This window comes from Calypte anna, chromosome 3 (genome assembly GCF_003957555.1).
Source record: "Calypte anna isolate BGI_N300 chromosome 3, bCalAnn1_v1.p, whole genome shotgun sequence".
Classification (NCBI taxonomy): domain Eukaryota; kingdom Metazoa; phylum Chordata; class Aves; order Apodiformes; family Trochilidae; genus Calypte; species Calypte anna.
In genome coordinates this window covers 36,394,059-36,419,443 of record NC_044246.1, presented here as the reverse complement: position 1 = coordinate 36,419,443, position 25,385 = coordinate 36,394,059, and the positions used below count along the sequence as shown (strand labels likewise).

At 36.1% G+C, this 25,385-nt stretch overlaps 1 protein-coding gene across 2 annotated transcripts in view; it reads left to right on the top strand.

Moving 5' to 3' along the window:
* PDE10A (phosphodiesterase 10A) overlaps positions 1–25,385 on the top strand; it is a 180,374-nt gene that overhangs the window by 132,916 nt on the left and 22,073 nt on the right. For both annotated transcript variants that reach the window (XM_008504991.2, XM_030448590.1), the window contains exons 7-17: positions 1,247–1,402; positions 4,082–4,132; positions 6,039–6,097; positions 8,688–8,739; positions 12,412–12,554; positions 14,660–14,752; positions 15,400–15,586; positions 16,723–16,865; positions 19,063–19,146; positions 20,511–20,661; positions 23,666–23,821. In XM_008504991.2, coding sequence (XP_008503213.2) covers positions 1,247–1,402; positions 4,082–4,132; positions 6,039–6,097; positions 8,688–8,739; positions 12,412–12,554; positions 14,660–14,752; positions 15,400–15,586; positions 16,723–16,865; positions 19,063–19,146; positions 20,511–20,661; positions 23,666–23,821 — 1,275 coding nt within the window. The remainder of the gene's footprint in view (positions 1–1,246; positions 1,403–4,081; positions 4,133–6,038; positions 6,098–8,687; positions 8,740–12,411; positions 12,555–14,659; positions 14,753–15,399; positions 15,587–16,722; positions 16,866–19,062; positions 19,147–20,510; positions 20,662–23,665; positions 23,822–25,385) is intronic.

Here is a 25,385-nt window from a genome sequence, read left to right as displayed (position 1 = left end):
AGAATAATTTCAGAACATTTTGTTTATTTATAAATTTAAAGATTATGGGGTTTTGTCTTTTAAAGATTTTTTTAGTTGTCAGATAATGAAAGTAATGGTGCCATAGCCACCTGGGGAGAAAATACCTGTCAAGCTCCTGTCCTCCTGGTCTTGAAATACATAATGTGCTAATCTCAAACTAGACAATTTTCCATATAGCAAATAAAAGTTTGATTTAATTATGACACATTGCTCACACTGACAGGAATGTCAATCAAAATTCTTGCCATTAGACAGGATTTTGATCTCTGCTTACACTTACCTAGACTACTTATAATATGAAAAGTACGCTATACTTATTTGTAGCTTATATGAAAATTCATGCCTTTGTCCCTCAAAGGATTCAGAAAACCATAAGGTGATACAGTAATTCTTATCATTCTGTATAGCTGTTTTTTTAAATTTTTTTTTTAAAACTGCCTCCCCTAGTTGCATCCTTGTGTTTGTATGAAACTAGTATTTAGAATGTACTTTATGGCAACTTTATGATCAGCTACTCTGAGAACACTAAAGAAGTTTAAATTATCTTCTCTTTTCAGTGTTTTCTGTCCTTTTGAGTTTTGTCCAAAGTAACAGTCTTTGGGTTCTGTGGCCAAAATTGGACACTGCTGTCTCTATTTTATAAAATATTTGCTAAAAGAGTGTGACTTTTATTGGGCAAACCCAGGCTGTAAATAAAATACCTATGTGAGTACACTTAAGCAGAAGCACAAAACCAAAATGCAGAATAAGCTTTCTCTGCAGTTAACAAGCAGTGCTTTATATTACCCCTGGACTGTAAAGATTGTATGTTTTTTAGCCATTTTCACACATAAAGGCTAAAACTGTTACTCATAATTTCCAATTAATGTAATGATATCCTTATATACAGGGGTTTTATGATTTGATTTTACTTTTAAAATGAAGTCGAGGGATGGATAGGGCTAGGGTTAGGAATTTGAACATTTTTCTTAATTTGCAAAAAACAAACCCAAAGATGTGTCTAATGTTACAGCTAATTCTGACTTTGCATCAGTAAGGTAATCTGTAATAGATGTAGTAGATGTCTTAATATTGTGTGTAAATTAAATTAGGCTGAGATTTGAGTTTTAGTGAATGTTATTGTTTTACTGCAGATTTAGTCAGGAGAAGGAGGAAAATGTCAGTGTGTCTTTGATGTTAATGTTATGATATTTAGAGGTTATCAGATTGTGTTTACATTCTCTAGGATGAACGATTCCCCAAAGGTACGGGACTGGAATCGGGGACTCGTATCCAATCTGTTCTGTGTTTGCCAATTGTCACAGCAATTGGTGATCTGATTGGTATCCTGGAACTTTACCGTCACTGGGGCAAGGAAGCTTTCCACCTTAGTCACCAAGAGGTGAGCTTATGCCCAGACTTTCCCCACTTCTCTGAAACGGTCAGCACCTTCAGCACCTGCCCTCCTTCCCATTACTTTCTTCTCTCACTCTTGTCATGTGTTTTTACCTTTCTCATACTTGACTTTTTATTTCACCAAATTTACTTACTGAAAAAAAATACCCCAAAAATGTAGTGGTCTGTTTTTTCAGTCACAGGAGGTAAAATTTACAAATATCTGTAGAAGTACATCTCAGTAATTTTACATTTTCTCAGTAATTTTCTCTTTTCTGAAAAAGCAGTTTCTACATTTCTTTATTGATATTGAAGTTAATACAGAGCAGGTGAATGAAATATAAGTGTAAATCAAATGTCAAAAAACAAGATCACCTCATATAAAAATGACACTACTGAGTTGTCCTGAGCCTCAATTTTAACTTTCCAGTAAAGCTTTATTTTACACTACGGAACGATTTAATTTTTGTTTTTTGGCTGACATCTTTGATGCTCAGTGAATGAGCCCTATTATAAAAAATAATGTTGCAGTGTTGTAGCAACAGTATAGCAAGTCTCAATGCTAGGTCTCATGGGTGTAAGAAGCTATTTTATTTTAAAACATAACTGAAGCAAAAGAGATTTTATGTTTTTACGTTGACATTCTTACATCTACACCCTCTTGGGCACCAGTATATATATGTGTGCAGGTGGTATTTCCAAGAATCATGCACAAAGATGTGTGTATTCAAGATGCCTTACAGTGATACGGAAGATGAGGGATGCCAGCTGTTGAGTCCTTGTGTCTCTTGCTTTTTTTTTCTACATTCACAACAAAGGACCTCGGGGTTCTAATTGACAAGCAGATGAATATGAGCCAGCAGTGTGCCTGGGTAGCTAAGAAAGCCAGTGGCATGCTGGCTTGTATTAGAAACCGTGTGGCCAGCAGAAGCAGGGAAGTGATCGTCCAACTGTACTTGGCACTAGTGGGGCCTCACCTTGAGGATTGTGTCCAGTTTTGGGCACCTCAATATAAGAGAGATACTGAGGTGCAGGAGTGAGTGCAGAGGGCAACAAAGCTGGTGAAGTGCCTGGAAAATAAATCCTATGAAAAACAATTGAGGGAGCTGGACTGTTTAATTTGAGGAAGAGGAGGCTGAGAGAAGATTACATCACTCTCTACAACTACCTGAAAGGGCATTATAGAGAGGTTGGTGCTGGTGTCTCCTCACAGCTAATTAGTGAGAGAACAAGAGGGAATGAATTCAAACTTCAACAGGGTAGGTTTAGACTGGACATTAGGAAAAAAACTTCCACAGAAAGAGTGATCAGACACTGGAATATGCTGCCCAGGGAGGCAGTTGAGTCACCATCCCTGGATGTGTTTAAGGGTTGTTAATTGTCATGTTGGGGGATATGGTTTGGAGGAGAACTTTATAAAGTAGGGATAGTGGTTGGACTTAATCATCCCAAGGGTCTTTTCCAACCTGGAAGATTCTATGATTCTATGTGCTTGTTTTGGATCAGCCTTTTATTTAGCTTCTACGAGCTGACATGTTTTGTCTTTAGCCTGTCCCACCTCTGTGAGTTAAGATTTACTCACTGTCTTTTCATAGAATCATTTTGTTTGGAAAAGACCTTTCAGATCATCAAGGCCAACCATTAGCCTATCACACTGCCAAGGTAACCACTAAACTATGTCTCTTCCACATCTACACATCTTTAAATACCTCCAGAGATGGTGACTCCATGTCTTCCCTGGGCAGCCTGTTCTACGGTGCCCATTCTGGTGAAGAATTTTTTCCTAATATCCAATCTGAAGGTCCCCTGGAACAAATTGAGGACATTTCATTTTGTCCTATCACTTGTAACTTGGTTAAAGAGACTAGTGTCCACCTTGCTACAACCTCCTTTCAGCTAGTTATAGAAAGTGATAAGCTCTCCCCTCAGCCTCCTTTTCTCCAAACTAAAGAAACCAAGTTCCCTTAGCCACTGCTCATCAGACTTGCTCTCCAGACCCTTCACCAGATTTGTTGCCCTTCTTTGAACATACTCCATCAACTTAATGTCCTTCTTGTAATGAGGGGCCCAGAACTGAACAAAGTATTTGAGGCGTAGCCTTCCAGTACTGAGGACAAGGGCACCATCACTTCCCTTCTCCTGGCCACACTATTCCTGATAAAGACCAGGATGCTGTTTGGCCTTCTTGGCCACCTGGGCACACTGCTGGCTCATGATCAGCCAGATTTGCAACACACTCCCCCCATGTCTTTTTCCTCTGGGCAGCTTTCCAGCCACTCTTCCCCAGGCCCGTAGCATTGCCTGGGGCTGTTGCGACCCAAGTGCAGGACCCAATTTTCAACAATATACATAATGTATTTTTTGAAGCCCTTGGTTTATGAAATGTTTGTTTTGATGTTGAATTTCTGAGCTAATGGGTTCCTAATACAACATCTGAAAAGCATTATTAAGCATTTTTGATACAAAAAAATTGAAGATTTTTCTCCTGTGACTGAATGTACCTGACTAAAATTGAAACACTTTCAAGTATAACAAAACTTTCACTAAATAAGTCTACACAGAAATTATTACTTCCAGTCTAGAACAGCATATTTGACTTATTAAGCAGCTTGATAGAGAACAAAAGCACCTAACTAATATGCAGTTTTCAAGATGCCTTCAGTTAGTTTCTTCTCTTTTATTTCAGGTTGCAACAGCAAATCTTGCATGGGCTTCAGTAGCAATACATCAAGTACAAGTAAGTGTGGATATTTTGTAATTTTTTCATTGTATAGCTCTTTTGCTAGAACTTGATTAGTAGGAACAAGGCTTATGATAAAATTTAAATGAAGTTCACTACTAAAACATTGATTCAAGACCCTTTCCTCAGCCTGGGAAAAATATGCTAACATTTTGGGTCTCATTGAGCTAATTTATTCAGTTGTAACTGTGGATCAAATAATGAACAGTATTTTTACTAAAGGTAAAAGAAACTTTAATAAAGTAGATAAATAATTGTTAAAGTGGAATTAAAACAACTTTACTGTGGCATTTTTTTTGTTGTTTATTTTTTTCATATAAGAAGGCAAAACTAGGTCGACTGGTTGCTTTTCACCTCCTCTGATATTCATTTTGAGGTTCTTAGGTGGTGTTGGCTAAGCCTATCTTAAGCCATCCTTGCTAGCTGCTTCATGGTCGTGTAGCTACTCTTACTAAGGATGCTTCATGCTGTCCCTACTCGAGTGCCTAATGAAGGTCCATACAATTCAAGCTGCTCTAGCAAACTGCAGCAGCTTTTCTAATTTTTTTTGTTACTTCAGGTAATAGTAACACTGAATGCTCCAGATGGTAACACTGAAACTATACATATTCTCTCAGTTCAGAGAAGATGCTAAAAATAGGGTTTTCTGTCAACTCACAGGAGGAAATTCGTGACAATATTTTTTTCAAGGTGTCTTTCATACACTTGACAGAAGATTTGCACAAAGCTTCCTGCTTTTCTAGGCCCTATTATTTGCCACCTTGTTGTTGGAAGTCATTGACTTTGTTTAGTATGGTCATTCACTCTTGCACATTTAGGCATAATTGGCTCATGTAGACTATTGTACAGTAGTAGAATTGCAATTGTGTGCATTTGTAGCTTTACTTAATAGCAATGACTCCCTCTCTAACTTAAAAGTATTTCACACCTAACAAAACAAAACATGGGAAGTCCAGTTTAAGCCTGCCCATTGCAAATTTTTATTTCACTCCCTTCTGCTAAGCAGAAGCTTTGCCTTTCCCAAGATTTAGCATGACAGGAACACAAGAGTTTTGATCTGGCATTGGACTGTACCTACCAGGCTCACAGCTGGACTTTCAAAAGAGATGTATTTCAACAAGTTGTACATATTTACCAAATTATATGCAAGTGTAAGGCTTGTGGATTTAATTTATCATATTTTCTTTGTATCTGCATTGCACAGATGAAAGATGTTATTAGTTCTGAGTTTTATTTTTTTAAAAAGTAGAAACAATAGAGGTGCCTTTTTTTGGACATCAATGCTTTTTCTATATTAATATAGAGGTGTACAGTTATACTTTGGATATAAAGTATGCGATTAGGTGAAGTGAAAACACAGCTAAAAGTTTTATAGAGAATCATAGAATCATTTGATTGGGAAAGAGCTTTAAAATCACTGAGTCCAGCCATCAGTCTGCCACTGCAAACTCCACCACTAAACCATGTCCCTAAGCAACCGTGTCCCTCATCTCTTCCTTGGGGAGCCTGCTTATGTGCCTGGTAACCCTTTCAGTGAAGATGTGTTTCTCAAGGTGCAGCCTCACCAGTGCTGAGTACAGGGGCACTTCTTTAGGTCTGCTGACTTCCCAGTTCCTGATAATAGCCTGGATGCTGTTGGTCTTGGCTTACTGGACACACTGCTGGCTCATGTTCAGCCAAATGCCAACCAACACATCCCCACGGGTTCTTTTCATCTGTGCAGCTTTCCAACCACTCTTCCCCAAGCCTGTAGGGCTGGAAAAGGTTGTTACGACTGAAGTATATATGTATATACTACTAATGGTATTCTTTTCCTGCAAATTAAATGGCAAGACTGCGTGACTTCATGTTCCTTCTGACTTCAGTTTTCTGGAGGAAATGATTTCATGATCTCTGATTCCAGGTGTGCCGGGGTCTTGCCAAGCAGACAGAACTGAATGACTTCTTGCTTGATGTATCAAAGTAAGTGTGATTTGCATTATAATCTTATGAATTTATCTTGATGAGCTTTTCTGACATGACTCTTCTAATCTAGCTGTGTTTTACACTGTAGCTTACAAACAGGTGTGAAGGCACACCTTGGAAGATGAGAAAACAAATGATGTGTGTGGAGAGGTGTAAACCTGTTAAAATTATTTTTGGTGGTGGTGTAACGTGTAACATCCAATTATACTTACCAGATTTTTACCATTACAGCCTTTTGTATGAGTTTTTTGTCTTTTTTCGCCACGGCTTTTAACAGAGTTAAACATTGCCCTCTTTTGAGACATGGTAAATAGGCTTGCCATCTCTTTTCATGGCCAGTTCTAGAGGCTTTGAAAGGACTTTGAAAAGTTAGTGAGCTTGCTTCAGCTTCCCCTCCCCTCTTTCTGACAGGTATGTGTTGATACACACACAGGCCTAAGTATACACAATTAAGGGATGTGTACATGAAGAATTAAGGCTGGCAAACAGTTGCTCTTCCTCTGCATTTTCTGATGGCTGTTTTTATTTTAAAAGGCTGTGTGTAGTGTAGTATGTTTTATTCAAATTTCTAATCACAATAAATAAAAGATTAAACTGAAAACACAGTAAGACTATGAAAGCTTGGACTTTGACTTGCAAAGTCAATTTACTGCCATAGGTGATCTGCTCTTCCTCCATCCTTTTTTCCTTGTTGCTGCTATTAACATCTTTAAATAGTAGAAATAGCCAAAAAATTAAAAGACAAACCAAAGTTTTACTTTTGGTAAATCACAGTCTTAGGTGCTTAACAGTGTTTTATCAAACTAATTGGTTGAAGCATTTCTGAAGTGCATCACAAAGGACTGATGATACTATGGAAAATAAGATATCTCAGACTTCTGAGACTGCAACACTTCTGTGAATCTTTATGAAGAATTCTTAAAATGATGAGATTAGAGAACATCCAAGAATCCTATGTCATAGCTCAGGAATGCAGACAGCTAAGTTGATCAGGCTGGAATGGGGAATGAGACACCAAAGGGAGGGCAAGCTGGTTGTATCCAGATGTTTTTCCTAGCTTTGTTCCTCAGGGATGACCTTGTTTTAAAAATTTTAGCTTAGGTTCAGTATGTGTCTCCTAAAGGACACTCATCATTCTGTTGCCAGAGATACACACTTGCTGCAATATCTTGCACAATTATGTTGCATTCCAGAGTGCTTTTATTTTGCTAAAATCTGTACTGAGCTAGTTTACTCTGGATTCATCTGTCCAAATTTATGGGCTGTCAATTTACTCTTGGTACATAAAAGTGACATTGTCTTAAAGAACTTGTAAATTATTTTAACATTTAAAATTTTAAAAATTACAACAAATGCTGCAAGTGTTTAATCTTTATTTATATAAACAACAATAACAATAATATAGTTCCTCTCAGACAGAAGTATTACCTGCTATGATTTTTTAGCTGTAACAAAAAATCAACCCTATGCTTTCAGCCACAGAATTAGGATATAATTTAATAACACCTTTTTGAGCTTCATGTAGGTGAAGACTTGCACTAGCAAGAAAATAATTAGTTTCCTTCTAGAAATTGTTTGTACCTTTTTTTACATGGAAAGGTTTCCTATTCAGTGAGGAAATTGTTAGCATGCAATGTCAATAGGACATGTTCTGTAACATTTTAGAAAGGGCATAGTATGCAGTGCTCCATCTCTTCATGTCCCTGATAATGTAAGACTAGCATGTTGTGTATTTCCTTTCCACTAGACCCAAACAGAACCGAGCTATATAGATGTTCAAGGCCATGGGTCAATGTCTTTCTGTCTGCTAGGAACATTTTAATCTAACAGCTATTAAGACTTGGCATGTGGAAGGTTTAGACTTCTATTGCTAATAAGTTTGACATTTATTTTTTGATGGTTTTGACCGTCCTTGAACAGTTACCACTTTCCTGTGAAACTGAGATGCATTTTTTTTTTTTAAGTCAGAAGGTCAGCATTTTTCTGTAATTTCAACATGCTAAACCTGGGTTATAGAGAAGACTCAGTAAGAGTTATATAAATTGTAACCTTTTAAATAGCCTTAAAGTTGGATAATATGATGTGAGTTTAGCTACAGTGCATAGTTTTCAGTAGTTCTCAGCACATAGTTCTCTATGCATAAAACTAATGAGGTATTTTGAGAGCTTGCCAGTAGTATGTATCAGAAAAAGAAGAAATTTTTTTCTTGCTCTTCTAGATTGCTTTTCCTTTTTGCCTCTCTTTTTAAAATTTTCAGTATATAAAGGGCTCTGAAGCATTCTGATAGATTCCTGGTGTTATTCAGCAGGAATCTATTCAACTCATGGTAAGTGATATTAGTAGCCTTTTCCGCATATCACAGAGAATATTTTATGATACTCTCATTGCAGAATAGTGGTTTAAAGGAACAGAGCTAGGGCAGTTTCTCAGTTCCCTCTTGCTATAGGCAAGCCATTCAGTGATTTTTCAAGGTGCAGATGTTTGTCCTCACCTCATCATACTCAAGGTGTGAAACAAGAGCCCATGGCAGACATTTGAAAAGTATTTGACTAAATGCCAATATTTACTGACTTTTCTTTCTCTACAGAACGTATTTTGACAATATAGTTGCAATAGATTCTCTACTTGAACATATAATGGTAAGTTGCATTTTCCACGTGTAAGTTTATTACTCTTAGTTATTAAAGTCCTTTGATCTCTTCTCCTTGAAGTAAGACATTAAATCATTGAAACGTGTAAGCCATTTATAATGTTTACAATAACATTTAATACTTTTAATGCAAACAATATTAACACCTCTATATATAAGGTTGTGGCAAAGGTCAGCTTGAATTTCATTGTCACAACTTCATTTTGCAGCTTTCATGAGTGATGGAATGTGACTGTCTCTGAACTAAATTATTAAAATTGTGTTTTAGAGATGATTTGAAAACAATTACAGAAACACATCTTGTTGTATTGATTCTTTTTTTCCTAAATTCAATATACTACATGCTGCAAAACACTTCTGAAGTAGTTACTGTCTGTAGGAGGGACTACAGGTGTTTGTTGCAGTTGCTGAATGAAATGTGCAAGACGTGGCACCCCTTTCTGAAAGTACTGTTTGTTTTGTAAAAGTATTTACACCCATAACTGGAGTGATAGGGTTGTGTTTTATAAAAACCACCAAGTCCAAGGGAATAACTAGAACTGTTTGAACTGTGCTTTCATTCATGGAGTAGAAAGAGATTCAAATTTTCTAAATCAATTTTCAGTTCAGAATTATTTCCTGAATAGTGTTTAGAAATACATCTGGACTAGTTGTTTGTGCTCATTTGGAGTGCTTGATATATGAATTATGCTTTTGAGCTTTAGGCATATTTAATTTATGCTGCAGTTCTTTTTCCTGGATGTAAATCTTAATCAGGTCTGTGATTGTATTGTTTCAATTTGCATATTTAAAAATTTACTGCCCAACAGTACTCTGATATTTGCTTCAATCTTTGAAGTATATTGTTAGCTAGACTATTCAAAACCAAACTCAGAATGCAAATAGCATTAAAGGGGTTTTATTTAGAAACTTGAATTAGTAATGGAAAATATTCTGCATTTGTTGTCTTATTCTAGTTTGTACACAGTCAGGAATTCTCTACATAGGAGAAATTTCTAAATATTGACTTCCAATTCAAATGCTACTTAAAAATAGCTTAACATTTGAAAGAACTGTTGTGATATAATATATGGCAGTGAGAACAAATATTGATATTATCCTCTGTTCATCCCTTTGAATAGAGGTCTTGTGGAATACACAATTGGCAGTAAAATGTGCTTTTTCATCTTCTTTTCCAACACTTGGCTGCAACATGATTGTGCATTTTAACCTGAGTGGATGTTTCATACTCAGCTTCCTTTGTAAGCCATAGCAGTTGGCTGTTTCTTGGGACAATGAATGGAATTATATGTTTGCACATTTATAGCCATTTTATAGGAGTGTGATTTTATCATTATGTGACTTATTCTGTGCCACGCAGTGAGAGTAGGATGGAACTCAATTTCACCTCACTACTTTCTCCTTTGGTGATTGCGCTTAAGCTTTGATTTGTTCCTCTAATAGTAAATAAATAAACTACAGAGATTTTAGAATTATTTTCAATTTTATTTTCATTAAAATCTCAGAGTTAAGTTAGCAGCATAAGGGTCTTTTTAATATAGATGCAGGGAGGGGAAGCGGAAGTTGAAGTTGTCTTGGAAATTTTCTTAACATTATGCTTGAATAGTTACAAACAACCTACCCAACAGGTGGTTCCTGAACTCCCCACTGACAGTGTAAGATATAACTTTTATACTGATATTCCCCTTCAGCCACTGTCCTGAATTTTACCTCAGGCTTTGAGAAAAGGGAGACTTTCCTTTCCCATTTAAACTGCTTCTCTCAATTAGCAGTGTTTATGTAGTTGTTTTTGAAAAGCAGGAGTTGTAACTAAGGTAAGTTCTTGAATCATATGAATTCAATTGCATTACAACTCAAAAGTTTAATTTAATGAAATCGGTGCTATGCTACTGATTTTATAAAGAAATCTGATACAGTTTCTGAACAGGTGTAGAGAATTATTTACTGGACCCCTTGTCCTTTTTTGGCACAGATTATAATCACTTGATTTTGAGCAAAGAAATAAAGGGTGTGAGTGGTCAAGATCTTTAAACATCTTAATGCTCTCAGTGGGAAATATTTCACAGAAGTTACCTCTTAGCTTCTAGTCTTCCTGACTATCTACTGCTCTGATGGAGCAAATGGAGTAGAAAGGAAATGAATCTTTCCAGCTATAGATTCCATTTGTACAGGAGTGCTTTCCAAGTTTTGTAAAGTTGGTCTAGATATTTTCTGTGTAATTCCCATCACTCAGCTCATAGGACATAGAATTAGAGCCTCCCAACTAATGATTTATTGTCTCATTTGTTTTCTGCTGAGAGCTAACATTTTTCTATTTGCCTTAGTATGAAATCAAATATTTTAGGGGTTTATTTTTATTTTTATTTTTTAAAGACAGGAGTAAGGTGCAAACTCATTTGTTCATATGGGAGTCTTGAGAATTCTTCAGATATGCCACCTGCACGTGTTGTGCACCATGAAGTTTTAGCCTCTTTCTGTGGATGAATGACCAGATAGTTATTACGTACAATATTAAAAAGTTGATGGAGATCCACCTCAGTTTGTGCTCTACCATGCAGTTATTATGCTTTCTGGGCAGATAAGAAACATAGGAGATGTGTCTTGAACCAAACTGTATGTCATCTTTAACTCGGTGATCTTTGTTCAACTTTGTTTTTTTCCTCTAGTTCTCAAGAACTTCATCCTATGTCAGAAACCTTTCAGTGAAGGGCTGCTGTGTTCCAAGAACAAGATACTTTTCTGTCAATCAGTGCTGGCAGGCAGTTAATTTTGCTAAGATATAACTAGCTGGTTTGAAGTATGACAGAGACCGTGCAAATCTATTGCTGTTCTGTGGTACTTTCTTGATGATGGGTGGTACCTTGTGGGCTTTGGTTAGTTAATATAGAACTACTGAGTTTTAGCTTCAGTGCAAGGGCTGGCTTTATCATCAGGTGGGTGCAGCCATTTTATGTGTCACTGCATAGGACAATGCATAGTGGCAATTCTGATCTTCTGTTTGTTCATCGCTATGTATTACAAGCACATCTAGGTTTTTTAGAAAAAAAACTAGCCTCACTGTTATGTCTTTCTTTCATGGATATTCAGTACCAATAAACTGTCACTGAGGATGAAGACAAATTGCTAAATCCTATGTATTTAAAATCAAGTAAAGGAGAATATTATGTAAACACAGACAGAGAAGTACAATTTTGAAAAACATTCCTTGTACTTGAAATGCAATGTAACAGGATCATAGAATTGATTTGGTTGAAAAAGACCTTTAAGATCATCAAGCCCAACTGTTAACCTATCACGCTATGAAGTCCACCACTAAAACATGTCCCTAAGCACCACATCCATACATCTTTTAAATAGCTCCAGCAGTGATGATAACCACTTCCCTGGGCAGCCTTTTTAAATTTTAGCAGGTGTTCAAGTTCACTCATTTGTCAACGAGAGGAATGCTATTAAAAATACTGAATAAAAGACACATTTTTGTTTTTAATTATTAAATATTAATTATTAAAGATTGCTGTGAAGGTAGATGCTCCTTTGAACATTATTCATACTGTATAATTTCTAAAAACATGTCTTCTAGAGATTTAGGTTTTTGTCAGATGAAAGACTGAAGAGAATCTAACTCATGACCGCTAACTCTCGTTTTGGTTTTTGTCTCTAGATATATGCAAAGAACCTGGTGAATGCAGATAGGTGTGCACTCTTCCAGGTTGACCACAAAAATAAGGAGTTGTATTCAGACCTTTTTGATATTGGAGAAGAAAATGATGGGAAACCAGTCTTCAAGAAGACCAAAGAAATAAGGTAAGAGCAGCTAGCAGAAGAATGCAGTTTCATTATAACTACGGATGTGCAGGCATTTAATTACCCAGTCTCTGTGCCTATCTGCAGGTACCCTGACAATACTTGTCATACTGTGATATCATTCCCACCAGGACCCGCCTCCAGAAGGTAGTACTTCTGGGAATGACATTGCAGTGCCATCGAAACAGCGTCTCTGAAGCTATAACGTCACTCCTGGAAATGCCGTCTTCCGGAGGCGGTCCTTTTGGAAATCATGTTGGGAAAAAAACAGAGGTGTTCTGAGGTAGGTAAAGGTGCAGGTAAAGGTGCACCTAATCTGTAGTCTGACAGTATGGGACTTTTTTTCCCAAGAGGAATTGAAACTTGTGCGATTCACGCACATCCAAAGCAAGGAAATCACAATTTCTGTGTCTTATGGATGGATTAGGCAGATGTAGAACCTAGTATGGACTGGTCATTGGCTTTTAAATTTTCAAGTCCAGTAACTTAATTATTTTTTCTCACTTAAATTCAGGGTATTTTCAAACCTTTAAATAGATGGGATTCAGAAGTGTCTTTGCTGAATTTTAAAATGCATATGGGCTTGTAGTGAATACATAGGATTCTCTGCCTAAAACTCGTGTATTTCTGCTTCATGTCACAAATACATAATTTTTACACATATCAACTTTCGTTTTGATGTAAGAGTCAAAACAACTAAATAAATATAACATTTTTCACTTTTAAAAAATTACGAACCCTTAATAAATAAAGATCAAAATTTTCAAAGACCCACAGATTTAAAACCTTCAGCATCTGAAAAAGAAAAGTATGACTAAATATCTTGCACTGAAATGTTATTAAAATACTCAGCAGAGACTTGGATTTTTTTTTCAGTCCTTATACTTCTAAAGTTCTAGGGCAATATGAGATATGATTCATGTCTTCACTTAGATTCCTTTAGACAAATTTACTCCCACTTAATACATTGTGTGAGTGAGAATGGAAGGAGTCAAAATTGGTGCAATTTAAATACTGACAAGTAAGGAGGTGGTGTAATTTAAAGAAGGTGGCCTGCTTTAACATATACTTATATATTCCTTCTTTCTAATTGTTTTTCTTTATTATACCTTTCTTTTCTGTATGAAAGTTATTGAAATGTTGACTCTGAGTGCAAGGATGTGAATTATTTCATGGGTACTGTGTACTGAAAGAGAAATACAGCTTAAATATCTTAAATATCTGAAAGAAAGTGACACTGACTTCCTCAGGAAGGAGCCTTAGGATGGTGTGATGATTGTATCATCACAAGCAGCAGAAGCAAATAACTTAAAATCGGGTGTGCTTGGTGAATTCTGTCAGATTTGCCACTAACTTCAGTAGAGGGAGGATGCTACCTGCCTAGATTTAGATTTGAAAGTGTTCCACGTGATTCTTTCTACTTCTTTCTCTACAAATTCTGTTGTATTTGTATGTCATAACTATTTTATGTCGAAGAACTGAAAACTATTACCTCTTGTAAATTTTTCTGATTGAATTCCAGAATATATCTGTTGTGTTTAACTTTCTTGTGCTGATTAAGGAATATAGTTAGTACCATGGCATTGGTTGCATATCGTGAGCTAGACCTAGCAAGTTATTCTGAAATGCATATGACAAATGAATATAATGTTTAGCTTTGAAATTTCCACTGTATTTTTCCCTGAAGTTTGTTTTACTAAATCCACTTGCTTTTCCCCCACCCTGAAGAAATGATCTCTGTATTGTCTCTGGTGTGTCTAAAGAAACCATATGTAAATATCACGATAAAATTAGTATTGTGTAAAGATAAACACAATTCTCAGGTTCTGTACAAATGTCATGTTTGTTAGGCGTGACCCCCAGGGTTATTAAGACTTTGAATTTTTTTCACTGAAATGGTTATATTGTGGAATCTTTTGTATTAAACAATTTTTTTGTTTCATTATTTACTACCAGTTTTTGTCTTGTAAGATTTTTCTCCTAAAAGCATCAAAATGACTCTGCTTTGGAACAGATTTCTGTTATCATCCCAAGACAGACTCCACTGGAAAAATGTTTTCCGAATTGTTCATTTTGTGGCTAACACATATGTTTCTTTTCTGCAGATTTTCTATAGAAAAAGGAATAGCTGGTCAAGTGGCAAGAACAGGAGAAGTCCTTAACATCCCTGATGCCTATGCAGATCCACGCTTTAACAGGTACAATGTAATTCATGGGAAGTTGGAAAGATAGCTCACTGAACTATTTACTTTCACTTAAATTTGTTACTTAAATTTCCTACTGAGATGCATTCATGCATCTCAACATTTGTGAACATTTGATTAGGAGACAACCTATAGGTAGCTAAAATGCTTCAGCCATTGGAAATATTTTAAAGATAGAAGTAAAAAGTATTAATTTTAGTAAATGTAAACATGATGCAGAAAAATGTAGGGTTTTTTCCTGTTATGGAACCTTGCCCACTTAGGTGGACTGTTCCTGGTTTTCTTTATTAGTCTGATGGCAATCTAATTAGGTTCAGGGGAGAAAAAGAGGTTCACTAACAAATATCATGCCTAAGTACCTGAATATATTATTTAGTTTTATGAAAAAGTTGGCTGTACTTTTGAGGAAATACTAATTCTTTATCTTGGAAATGGAGAGTAAATGATTAAAGTATCTTTTAAAATATGACACAGTAGATGGAAATATTTTAGAGCTTTGCAGCTGAACTTCTTGCAGGTACTAATTACAACTACTTCAAATCTAATATATTGTACATCAACATTTCTGAGAATTGAGAACGCTAGATATTAATTAATATTAATTCTGTTTTTTTTTCCCTTTCTCTTTTCTGTCTCTCCAGAGAAGTAGACCTCTACACAGGTTACACAACCAGAAACATCCTGTGCATGCCTATTGTAAGCCGAGGAAGTGTAATAGGTGTTGTGCAGATGGTGAACAAAATAAGTGGAAGTGCCTTCTCTAAAACTGATGAGAACAACTTTAAAATGTTTGCAGTCTTTTGTGCTTTAGCCTTACACTGTGCTAATGTAAGTTCTATGTACAGTTCTGTAACCTGCTGGTTATAATGTGAAGACTTAAAATCCTATTTAAAGAATTTGATTTTCCATATTATTAGTGATTCATAAGCCTGTATCACTGAATTAACAAGAAAATGGGAGTAATTGAATTCTTTGTTGAATTATTATATTTTAAGAGGATGGCCGAGATTCAGTTTTTGCTTTTTGAAATAATTTTACTCTGGATTTACCTCATTTTCATGTAACTAAATGAAAGACCAAGGTCTGAAATATTAAGGGTAGCTGTCTGTCTTCTCTTTTGCTTTAGGAAATATGATTCCTATTTATTTTTATATATTCAGATTACATTTTACAGATTTAACTGGAGGATGAAGACGTTATGTATTCTCTCAATTCCATATGCTTTATTTATACGTTTATGTACTATGCTTTATACTCATAATTATCCGTACTTCTAGATAAACATGGATTGCTATTTTTGTTTTCAAACCCTTTATCATAGTATTCCTGTGGGAAACATAAGCAATTTAATGATCATTGCTGTAGCAATGCAAAAAAATGCAAAAAATGCAGTAAAAATGCAATGGAGAGGAAATCTGTCATATTTCTTGGAAGTAAGATACGCTATGATGTTTAGGGTGGATTATTTACATTAAACCATTTTATCCGCTATTGGTATACAAGGGCATAACAGCTGTAGGAACCTCTCAATATTGAACTCTACATTTTATGTACTTTTTGCTGTGCATGGATAGTAGTTGTTTGTACTACTTGTTAGCTGAATTTTTGCAACGGCCCAAAATATGAATTGTATCCTGTTACCAGTTTTGGTTTTTTTTTTTTTTTTTTCTGTTGCAAGAAGCTGAGCTCTCTTTCTAATTTGTGAACTTTAATTCTTTTTCTTGGGAGAGCTCAGACTCAGTGACAAAGTCAGCCGAGCCTTGGATATTTTCCTGACTGAATAGATGCAGAATGGGTGATAGAACAGTGTTTTCAAGAAGTACTGAATTTTGTGTAATCTCTTGGTTTTCTAATGTGTGGTGTTGAGCATTCTCATGATTTTGAGAACAAGTGCTTGAATACAGAAAAGAAATGTTTTTTCTTTTATTAAAATTTCACACTAATGAAGGACTTTCCATCTGCAGATGTACCACAGAATTCGCCATTCAGAGTGTATATACCGTGTAACGATGGAGAAGCTATCCTACCACAGTGTTTGTACAGCAGAAGAGTGGCAAAACCTCATGCACTGTACACTGCCTCCACATATTTATAAAGAAATTGAACTGTAAGCATCTTTCTCATATAGAGATAGTTGCATCTTGTATCAGTCTGTGAAAAAGATGATTTTTATTTTTTTTTCCTAGGTGTAGGTGAGAGTTTTGTAGGAAGCACTTTTGTTATTAATGTGTCCCCAAATTGTAGGGGCTTATCTTTGGTTTTCTTATATTTAGCCATACTTAATGACCTGTGAAAAAAAATCATCTCATAGAATCACAGAATCATCAGACTTGAAAGGGACCTCTAGAGATCATCTAGTCCAACTCTCCCACATCTCCCATCTATCAAAATGTAAAATAATACCAACTCTCAAGGATAGCATTTTCCTCAAGCATGGGTAGCTACAGCATTAAGCCAGTGCTTTAAGCCTTATACGTAAGGATTGTAGAGCTTGCTTTTTGATAGTCCCAAGACACCAACAGCTCAGAGCCAGAGGCTGAGATGTAACATCAGTAGTTATGATCAAATGCATGATCTCGTCCCTTTGTATATGTTTAGAGTAAAAGATTCTGCTTGTTTTTTGGATTGTTTGCATTGTGTATCTTCTGGTTCTTCTTTTGGGGTAGTAGGAAGTTAGGATTTGGAGGGTGGGGGGATGTTGTGATTTTTTTTTCTCTCTCCCCCCCTTTTATTTTTTCTTTTTTGAGTGTGTGTGAGTCTGTGTGTTTTGTGCCCGCATTTCTTGAAGAAGGGAAAGTGGTTACAGTTATCTAAACTTCTGAAGATAATTCAGGGTTATAAATTCCAGGTGCTCGAGTTTAGAGTTGCAGTCTAAATTGGGACGAAGTCTTCCCAACCACTCCTTTTAGACTTTCTCTCAAAGAATTCAGTTACTTTCACCTGTCAACTGTCTGCTATGTGCTGAAGATGTACCTCTATGTGTCTTTTATCAGTCAGGCCCCACTCAATGCTAGCAGTGGGACTCATCTGATTTTTTCCTCAGTTTCTGTCCCAGGACAATAATTTCTACTGTAGTGACCCAGCTCTAAAATCAAAACTCTATGATACAGAGACTCAAAGTCTAAGTTGTCTTTGTGAAGCTAATCTCCAGAGCTCGCTTGTTCCTGTCAGGCTCTGAGCATTGTGCCTTTGAGTGAGCAATTCATGCAAACGTGTGCCTTACAGGGGCTTCTGACAGTTAAAGTTCATTACATGCTGAAGTGATTTGCTTGAAAGCCAGAGTATTAGCAGCTTGCAGGATTATAGCCTCATAGAAGCTTATTCTTTGCAATACAATTTCTTGGGCTTTGTTAGGTGATATTATATAACCCACCTCCTCAGCAAAAGTAACTTTTAACATGCAAAGATGACAAGCTTCATTCTAAATTCTATTAACATCCTTCAGTTCAAACATTCTGAATACATTTAACCATTTTTCAAGCAATTCAGCTACCTCCAGCTCTCTTGCACCTGCTGTGTTGTTCAGTGGGCCACGTATCTGCAAGCTTTGAGCTGGGTTAAATGGCAAGTAAATAGAAGACTTGCAGTACAGCAGGTGCAGGGAAGGGGGTTAATTAATAATGTATTTATTATTATCTATAGATATTAATCGAAGGACAAACAATTCTGCTGAGCAGGTCCCTAATATTCAGCCTAAGAGTTGGTACTGGGGGAAGGGAGAAGTCCTCAGCTAACGAAACATTAAAAAATGTGGCATTAAAGGTTTTGTTTTGGAAGTGTGGGCTTGATTTTTGTTGGACAGTAAAAGTGTTTACTTTTCTCTATTAAAATTAGAATTACTGTCACAGAATTTGTGACATAAATTATTGAAAAAAGACAGTTGGTGTATTATCAGAGACACTGTCTTTACAGTTCCTGGGAGGGAAGTGTGAAATATTTTAGGAGTGTCTGTAGACCTCTTTTCATCGCTGTACAACAAAGATATTTGTACATTATGTTTTTATGGTTTATTAACCATTAAAAGCCAAACACTAACCAAAGACTAACAGTTTGACTTGGTGATCTTAAGAGTCTGTTCCAACCTAAATGATTCTGTTAGGGATAGTTCCATTGCCCTAAATAGAAATACACTCCCTTACATTGCTTAAATATAAGCAGGAAAATGTAGCCTGTAAAGTCAATTTTCTGTTATATTTTCAGAAGCAACTGAATGGTGCTGGATGCACATTACCTAGTCATTTTCACTTGCTATTAGTAAGAATGAAAAGGTGCTTGTCCTTACTAATCTAAAAATTTCTTCTTAGATACCACTTTGATATCAGCCCATATGAGGACGTCTGGCCTGCCATTTTTGTCTACATGGTTCACCAGTCCTGTGGGACAGCCTGGTATGAAGTACATGATTTATTGCTTTAATCTGTATTTAATTTTTATGTTTATTAATCAGGAAATGTTGACATAATTATTTTCTAATTCAAGGTCTTAATTTCTTTGGAGTTTAGTTACTATGTCTGGTTTGTATAGGGCTGTATTAACCAGGCTGGATTTCTTCTCCCAGCTTGATCTTCAGTTAATAAAATTTGGGAACAACTAGGTAAAAGAACTCATGGTATCATCCAAACATTTGTCCTTCCAATATATAGAACTATTGTTTGGGTCTGAAATGAGATTGCTTTTCAGACAGAAGGTGGTGAGGGTATTAAAGGCACTGTTGCCAAAAAAGGTTAGAAGGTCCATGAGTATTGATTTTTCAAATATATAATTAATGAAATGAATAAAGTATATGGTTACAATAACTATATACATTACAATAATCTTTCATTGTTTATTGTTATTACTAAGATCAGTAGTCACTTGGCTAAGTAAATCTCATTGCTGAAAGAAAGGATCTGTTCCAACTTAAGAGGTAAAGGCTACAGATGGGCAATTGAAGGGGGAAGTATCTCCCTGCAAAAAGGAGCAGCATTTAGGAAACATTTGCTGGTGATGATTTCATCTGAGTAACTGTATGAACCTCCATGCCCTCAAAGCGTGCATTCAAACCTGAGTGTCCCTCTTATGTCTTTCCCAAGACATGAGAATATGTGAATATTCTCAATACAGTTTTCTACTGTATTAGAAAAAAGTATAGTTAGCTTATTTCCAGGCCTGAATGAATGGTTGTGGATGCAGGATTTGTAGGTCAGAGATATTCAGCTTTGTTTTTTTCAGCCCATGTATACTCCAAAATGAGAACATCAACACTGCTTCCCTGAGATACCCAAGAAATTATAAAAAATTTCATGTTTCATTGAAATTCTAGTTTAAAAGGACTATTGGTTCTGTGCCAATTGCTTCAAAACCCCTAATTTTCTGTTTTGATCACAAATTTTGCTTTCAAATTGTCTGTTAGATGCAGTTTCATTACTTGGCAGGCTGAATAGTTAATAATTTGAAGAAACCACACTTCAGGTTTCTGAGGGCAGGAAAGGTTATGCAATTGTCTTGCCTGAGCTGAGTAGCTTGACTTCTGTTCCAGAACTTTACAGATTAAACTAAGAGCCTTGTCAGTTCCCCACACTCCTCTGTCCTTGCCCAAACTTGAATGACTCTTGTGACCAATGATTCATCTACAATGATGAGAGAGTCAATCCTAGCAAGGAATGTTAATCAAACAGTGTATTTTCTCCTCTGCTGGTTATTTCTTACATTCTTACTTCTTATATTGTTATATTCTTATTTGTTGTCTCTACCCAAATCAATTTCTTTCTAGCTTTGAACTTGAAAAGCTGTGCCGATTTACTATGTCTGTAAAGAAGAACTATCGCCGTGTGCCCTACCACAACTGGAAGCACGCAGTAACTGTTGCACATTGCATGTATGCCATCCTTCAGAACAACCAGGGCCTTTTCACTGATCTAGAGGTAGGTGGGATAATTAAATTACTGCATCTCATCAGAAGTAACACCTCTTGTAGAAGTACGTCTTCTGTGCTAGAGCTTTGCTGTCAGCTTGGGCAAAGTGTATTTCAAGATCCCTATGGAGGAACAAGTATGAATAGAAAGTTTGAAGAATAATTGTTCAGATTAGTGTTTGCTTCAAGTTTTGAGGTCTGCTCACTGGAAAAGCAGTAGATTTGCTGTAAGTCCATGTCCACATTTTCAGATTTTCCCTGCCCACAGTCTTTATTTTATTTAGCTGTCAGATCTGTACTGAGAGGAGGGAAACAGCCTGGATCTTGCACCCTGTGAGGTCTAGGAGATTCTGAATAGGGAGAAAGGCTTGGTGTTGTAGAGATGGCTGATACATGTGAATAAAGGAGAAGAATAGAAATGATGGAAGGAAAACAGTTGTCCAAAGTGAATTCACTGATTAACTTTTATTATACGACAGTTTTCTTAGCATGCAGATATATATTTTTTTTAAAGATAAAGGCATATTTTTTTAAACAATGAGAAAAAACCCCAACTTTGAATAGATCACTAACTGGAAAAGTTAGAATAATAAAACTGAAGGCTTAGAACAATTAAATGTTAATATACATGAAGAACTGTCACCTGCTGGGTTTTTTTGTTCTGAATTACAGTAGGTGCAACTAGGAGTGCTGTCTATTAATACTACTACCTGAAACCTCTGACTGGGAGAACCTGTTTTCAATTGTCTGTAACTCTGCCAAATATTAGCCATTTGGGCTGTGATTTTTGAAGCTCCATGACTTCTTCTGATTCATTAATGGAAATTCCAGAAAAAATTGTTTTGCTCTTTTAAAAGAACATGCTGGGAGAGATCTAATTTTTGTTCTGTGGGAAATAGTAAAAAGAAATTTGGTCACCTTTCATTTGAAAAGATCTCGCTTATTCTGCTGTAAACAAAGGAGTTCAAAATTGAAACTGAAAAGGGAAGTGACATTTGCCAAGTATGTGCTGGAAATTGGCAAAGCTATACAAGTTTGAAAAAAAATCAGTATTCTTTTAACAACAAAAATCTGTGTATTGCAGCCTCAGGAAATATTTAAAGCTCTAATAATATTCAGTACTAACCAAATAGCAAACCCCATATTTTTGGAGTAAGGGAGTAAGAAAGACAGGGAGCAAAAGAGTAAACTGTTAAGAAAGATGGAAACAGTTCCCTACCAAATTCCAGCCATCCTTCACCTGTTTGAATACCATATCCCTGTCTGTGTTTCAGCACTTTCTAGCAGTCGTCTTTCTAGAGAAAAATCCAACAAGAATTCAGGTAACTGCTAAGGAAAAGTTATGGCAACTAGGATGGGCTAGTCAGAGGTGAGAGATGGTGACAAGAACCTCAATAGACTTAGAGATGGGAAGAGAAGTATACAGTTCTAAAGGGATTTCTAATTTAGAGTCAAATAGATCCAGCAGTTTATAGTGGTCAAAGATCCAAGCAGGGACAATAAACAAAAGGTTAAGAGCACTGGGATTAGGCATTGTATCATTTTATAATCCTGAAGGACTGAGAAAAGAACGACTTTGTGGTATATGGAGACTGGGACTGAGACTAGACAAGGAGAAGCATCAGGTACAAGGGACGGATTGGTGAGAATTGCAAGAGTGAAAAAGACACAGGTTGTAAAGAATGTGAAAGGTGAATTAAATTTCTGAGGGAAGGACAGAAAAGCTGATATCCAGTAGAACCAATATCTAGCACAAAAGATTCTTTGAATCACCTTTCTTTTGCTGTCAGATATTGCTTTTCAAGTCACAGGTCTTGCCCCTTCATAGTAGTCAAAAGGGATACCAGCTCCCTACAGCTGTTACTGCATGGCTTAAAGTAATTAATTATAGGTGTGTGTTATGTTCCTAAGGGTTCCACTTCTGATGAGGGTCTGAATGGATGTGTGCTGCTGCATCATCTGTTATTGTGTGTTTAAAAACTCATTTCACAAGATGCAATATTGAAAATACACCATTAAAAAATAAAAGTGAAGGATTCAAAATAAAAGTGGAGATCTCAAAATCAGAAATATAGTTAGGGTTACTGCAGGCTTAATTCTGAACACCTGAACAACCACCTTGTTGTTTTTCCATGGTCATATTGTGGTCATGTCTCAGTACAATATACGGGTTGAATGTTGCTCACAGAATAGGTGGTTAATTGTTATTCTTTTCCTGCTATGTAGTATAGCCTTATTTTTGTCTGTTGAACACTCATTATAGCCAACTATTAGACAGAGCTGCTAAGTCTATAAAGACATTTTTGTGATACTTCATGCCAACAGTGACTGCTTCGCACCTGCTGTGTGAAAAAACTTTTTCAAGTGTTCATGTATTTTGTGTGTTGAGAGAGATTTCAGGGACTGGGTTTCTTCAGGATATTAAGAATTAATTAAACAAAGAAATCAGTTTTTTTGTTACCTTGTTTGCAATTACCATTCTTTCTGTGGCTCACATTAGTGACTTCCTAGGAAAAGATTCACCTGGGAGACTTGATCAGTGTTTTCAAGGAGTGTTGCAGAGGTAGGTCTAGCATTAGACTTCAGTGCAGCTGCCTTCACCAGATCATATAGATCACATATCTTATGTATTTCCACTCCCTTAATAACTGCACTTTTAATTTTTTTTAAATAGACATGGTAAGGATTCAGTGGATAACCAGACTATCTGTTTAAAACTGAGATTTATTCATGAAACAAAATCCCTTCAATAATATGTGATCGTGCAACAATATTCTTAATAGTCAAAATATAAAAATATTTAAATTAAAACTAGATCTAGAATTTTGATTTAGCACATCCTCACTTTTGTGTTTCTTCAAATTTTAAGAATATTTCTCCATGTATGTTTTGAAGGCAGTGTAAGTATAGTGTAACTTTTACATTTTTTTGGGAAGAGAGTGACATCTAGGGGCAGGAAATACATCTTTATATCTTTCTCTCTTTTTTTTTTTTTTTTTTTTTTTTAATTAAAGCGAAAAGGTCTTTTAGTTGCATGCCTGTGTCATGACCTGGATCACAGAGGTTACAGCAACAGCTATCTTCAGAAATTTGATCACCCTTTAGCTGCTCTCTATTCCACGTCCACAATGGAACAGCACCACTTCTCGCAGACTGTGTCCATCCTGCAGGTAGGATTATTGAAATTGTATCTTCTGTGCAGTGGAGTCCAGTGGTGGAAACAGGAGTCACATTATGACTCAGTAGATTTTCTCAAGCATGCTTAATCTCTGCATTGTAGTGCTCATTTAGAACAACAGAAGATTTATTACAGCAAGCTGGTACCAAAATTAGCAAGACAAGCATTCATTAACAGTGGAAAACATAGCTTTCTCAACATCTTGATTTTATTAAAAAATCTTTGTATTTGAAGATCTTTGCTTGTGTCCTTCCTTTGGAGCTTTTAGCTTCTAAAGTCAGTGAGGGGTTTTCTTCTGATCAAATGGAATACGAACTTCGAAAATGAAAATATGTTTTTTATCTTAGATATTTCTCATGTAATGTGCTTCAACAAAGTCTTCAACCATCCTGAAATTCTGATTGAAAATTCAACTTTTAGCAAAAGTTTGCATGACACACACACTCTAAAACCTGCTGTAATAAATTCTGTGACCGTGTGGCATGAAGGAGAAAATGTCAATTTTGCACGCATAAAAGTTTAGACTTGTTCCATTCTGTTAGCATGTGCTTTTTTGTTATTCAGAAATTGGCAATTTATAAAAAAACAACCAAACAAAAGCCAAACAACAAAACCTGAATTAGATAATATTTTGTGAAAAAGTGTTCCTAATGTGAGGTAATGTCTGTTTAATGAATGGGAAACTAAAAGCATGCAGAAGCATTTTAGGAAATCCAAGTGTGCTACTGACAAACAGATGTTTTCTCCTCAATGAAAATTTTTTCCATGCTGAATTAGGAGAGTGAGAGCTCTCACTGATAAAATCACTGCCAGCCCATAACATACTTGTACTCTCTCATTTTAGTTTACCATGCACAGCTTCACCATGCTACTGTGCCACTAATTTGTTGTTAACTTTTCTTTCTTTCTGGTCTTTCAGGGGGAAGATATTTATTTTCTTAAATACCTAATCACCATGTAGGAAAAAATATATATTCTGTATTGTATTCAGAAGCACATCTTGTGATTATGGTTTTAGGTATCATACACATTTCATCAGAGAATGGAAGCTTTATCTCTGAATGCTCCTCCATGTAGGAGGGTGTAATTGAATCCTTCATGGTGGTATGGCATCAGATTTTTAGTGTTCATTCTTCATGTGAATTTTTGCACAGTGAGCAACTTCCTCAGTCACTAACATTTCTCTGCCCTTCTGTGACTGCATGGAGCAGATTTCAGTCATTCATCAAAAACTGTTTTGCATTTTTCCTGCAGAAATGTTGTAATCAGTGAAAATCCCATTTGCCAAGAAAGCAGCTAACCTTTTAGCTTCCCTGCTACTTCCTTGCCTTGGCTTTCTGTGTGAGTAAAAGAGAGATAGGTGGTCAGGGCTATAGAGTAAATTCAGATACTGGCTACCCAGGTGCCCATGGGTGATGGATAGCAGGACTTTTCATTTGAATCAAAAATTCTAACAGAATTCCTGGACTTGTGGAAAAAAACACAATAAAACAAAACAAAAACCACACAAAAAACCACCAAATTAAACAAAACCCCAAACCAACTGAAAAACTGGA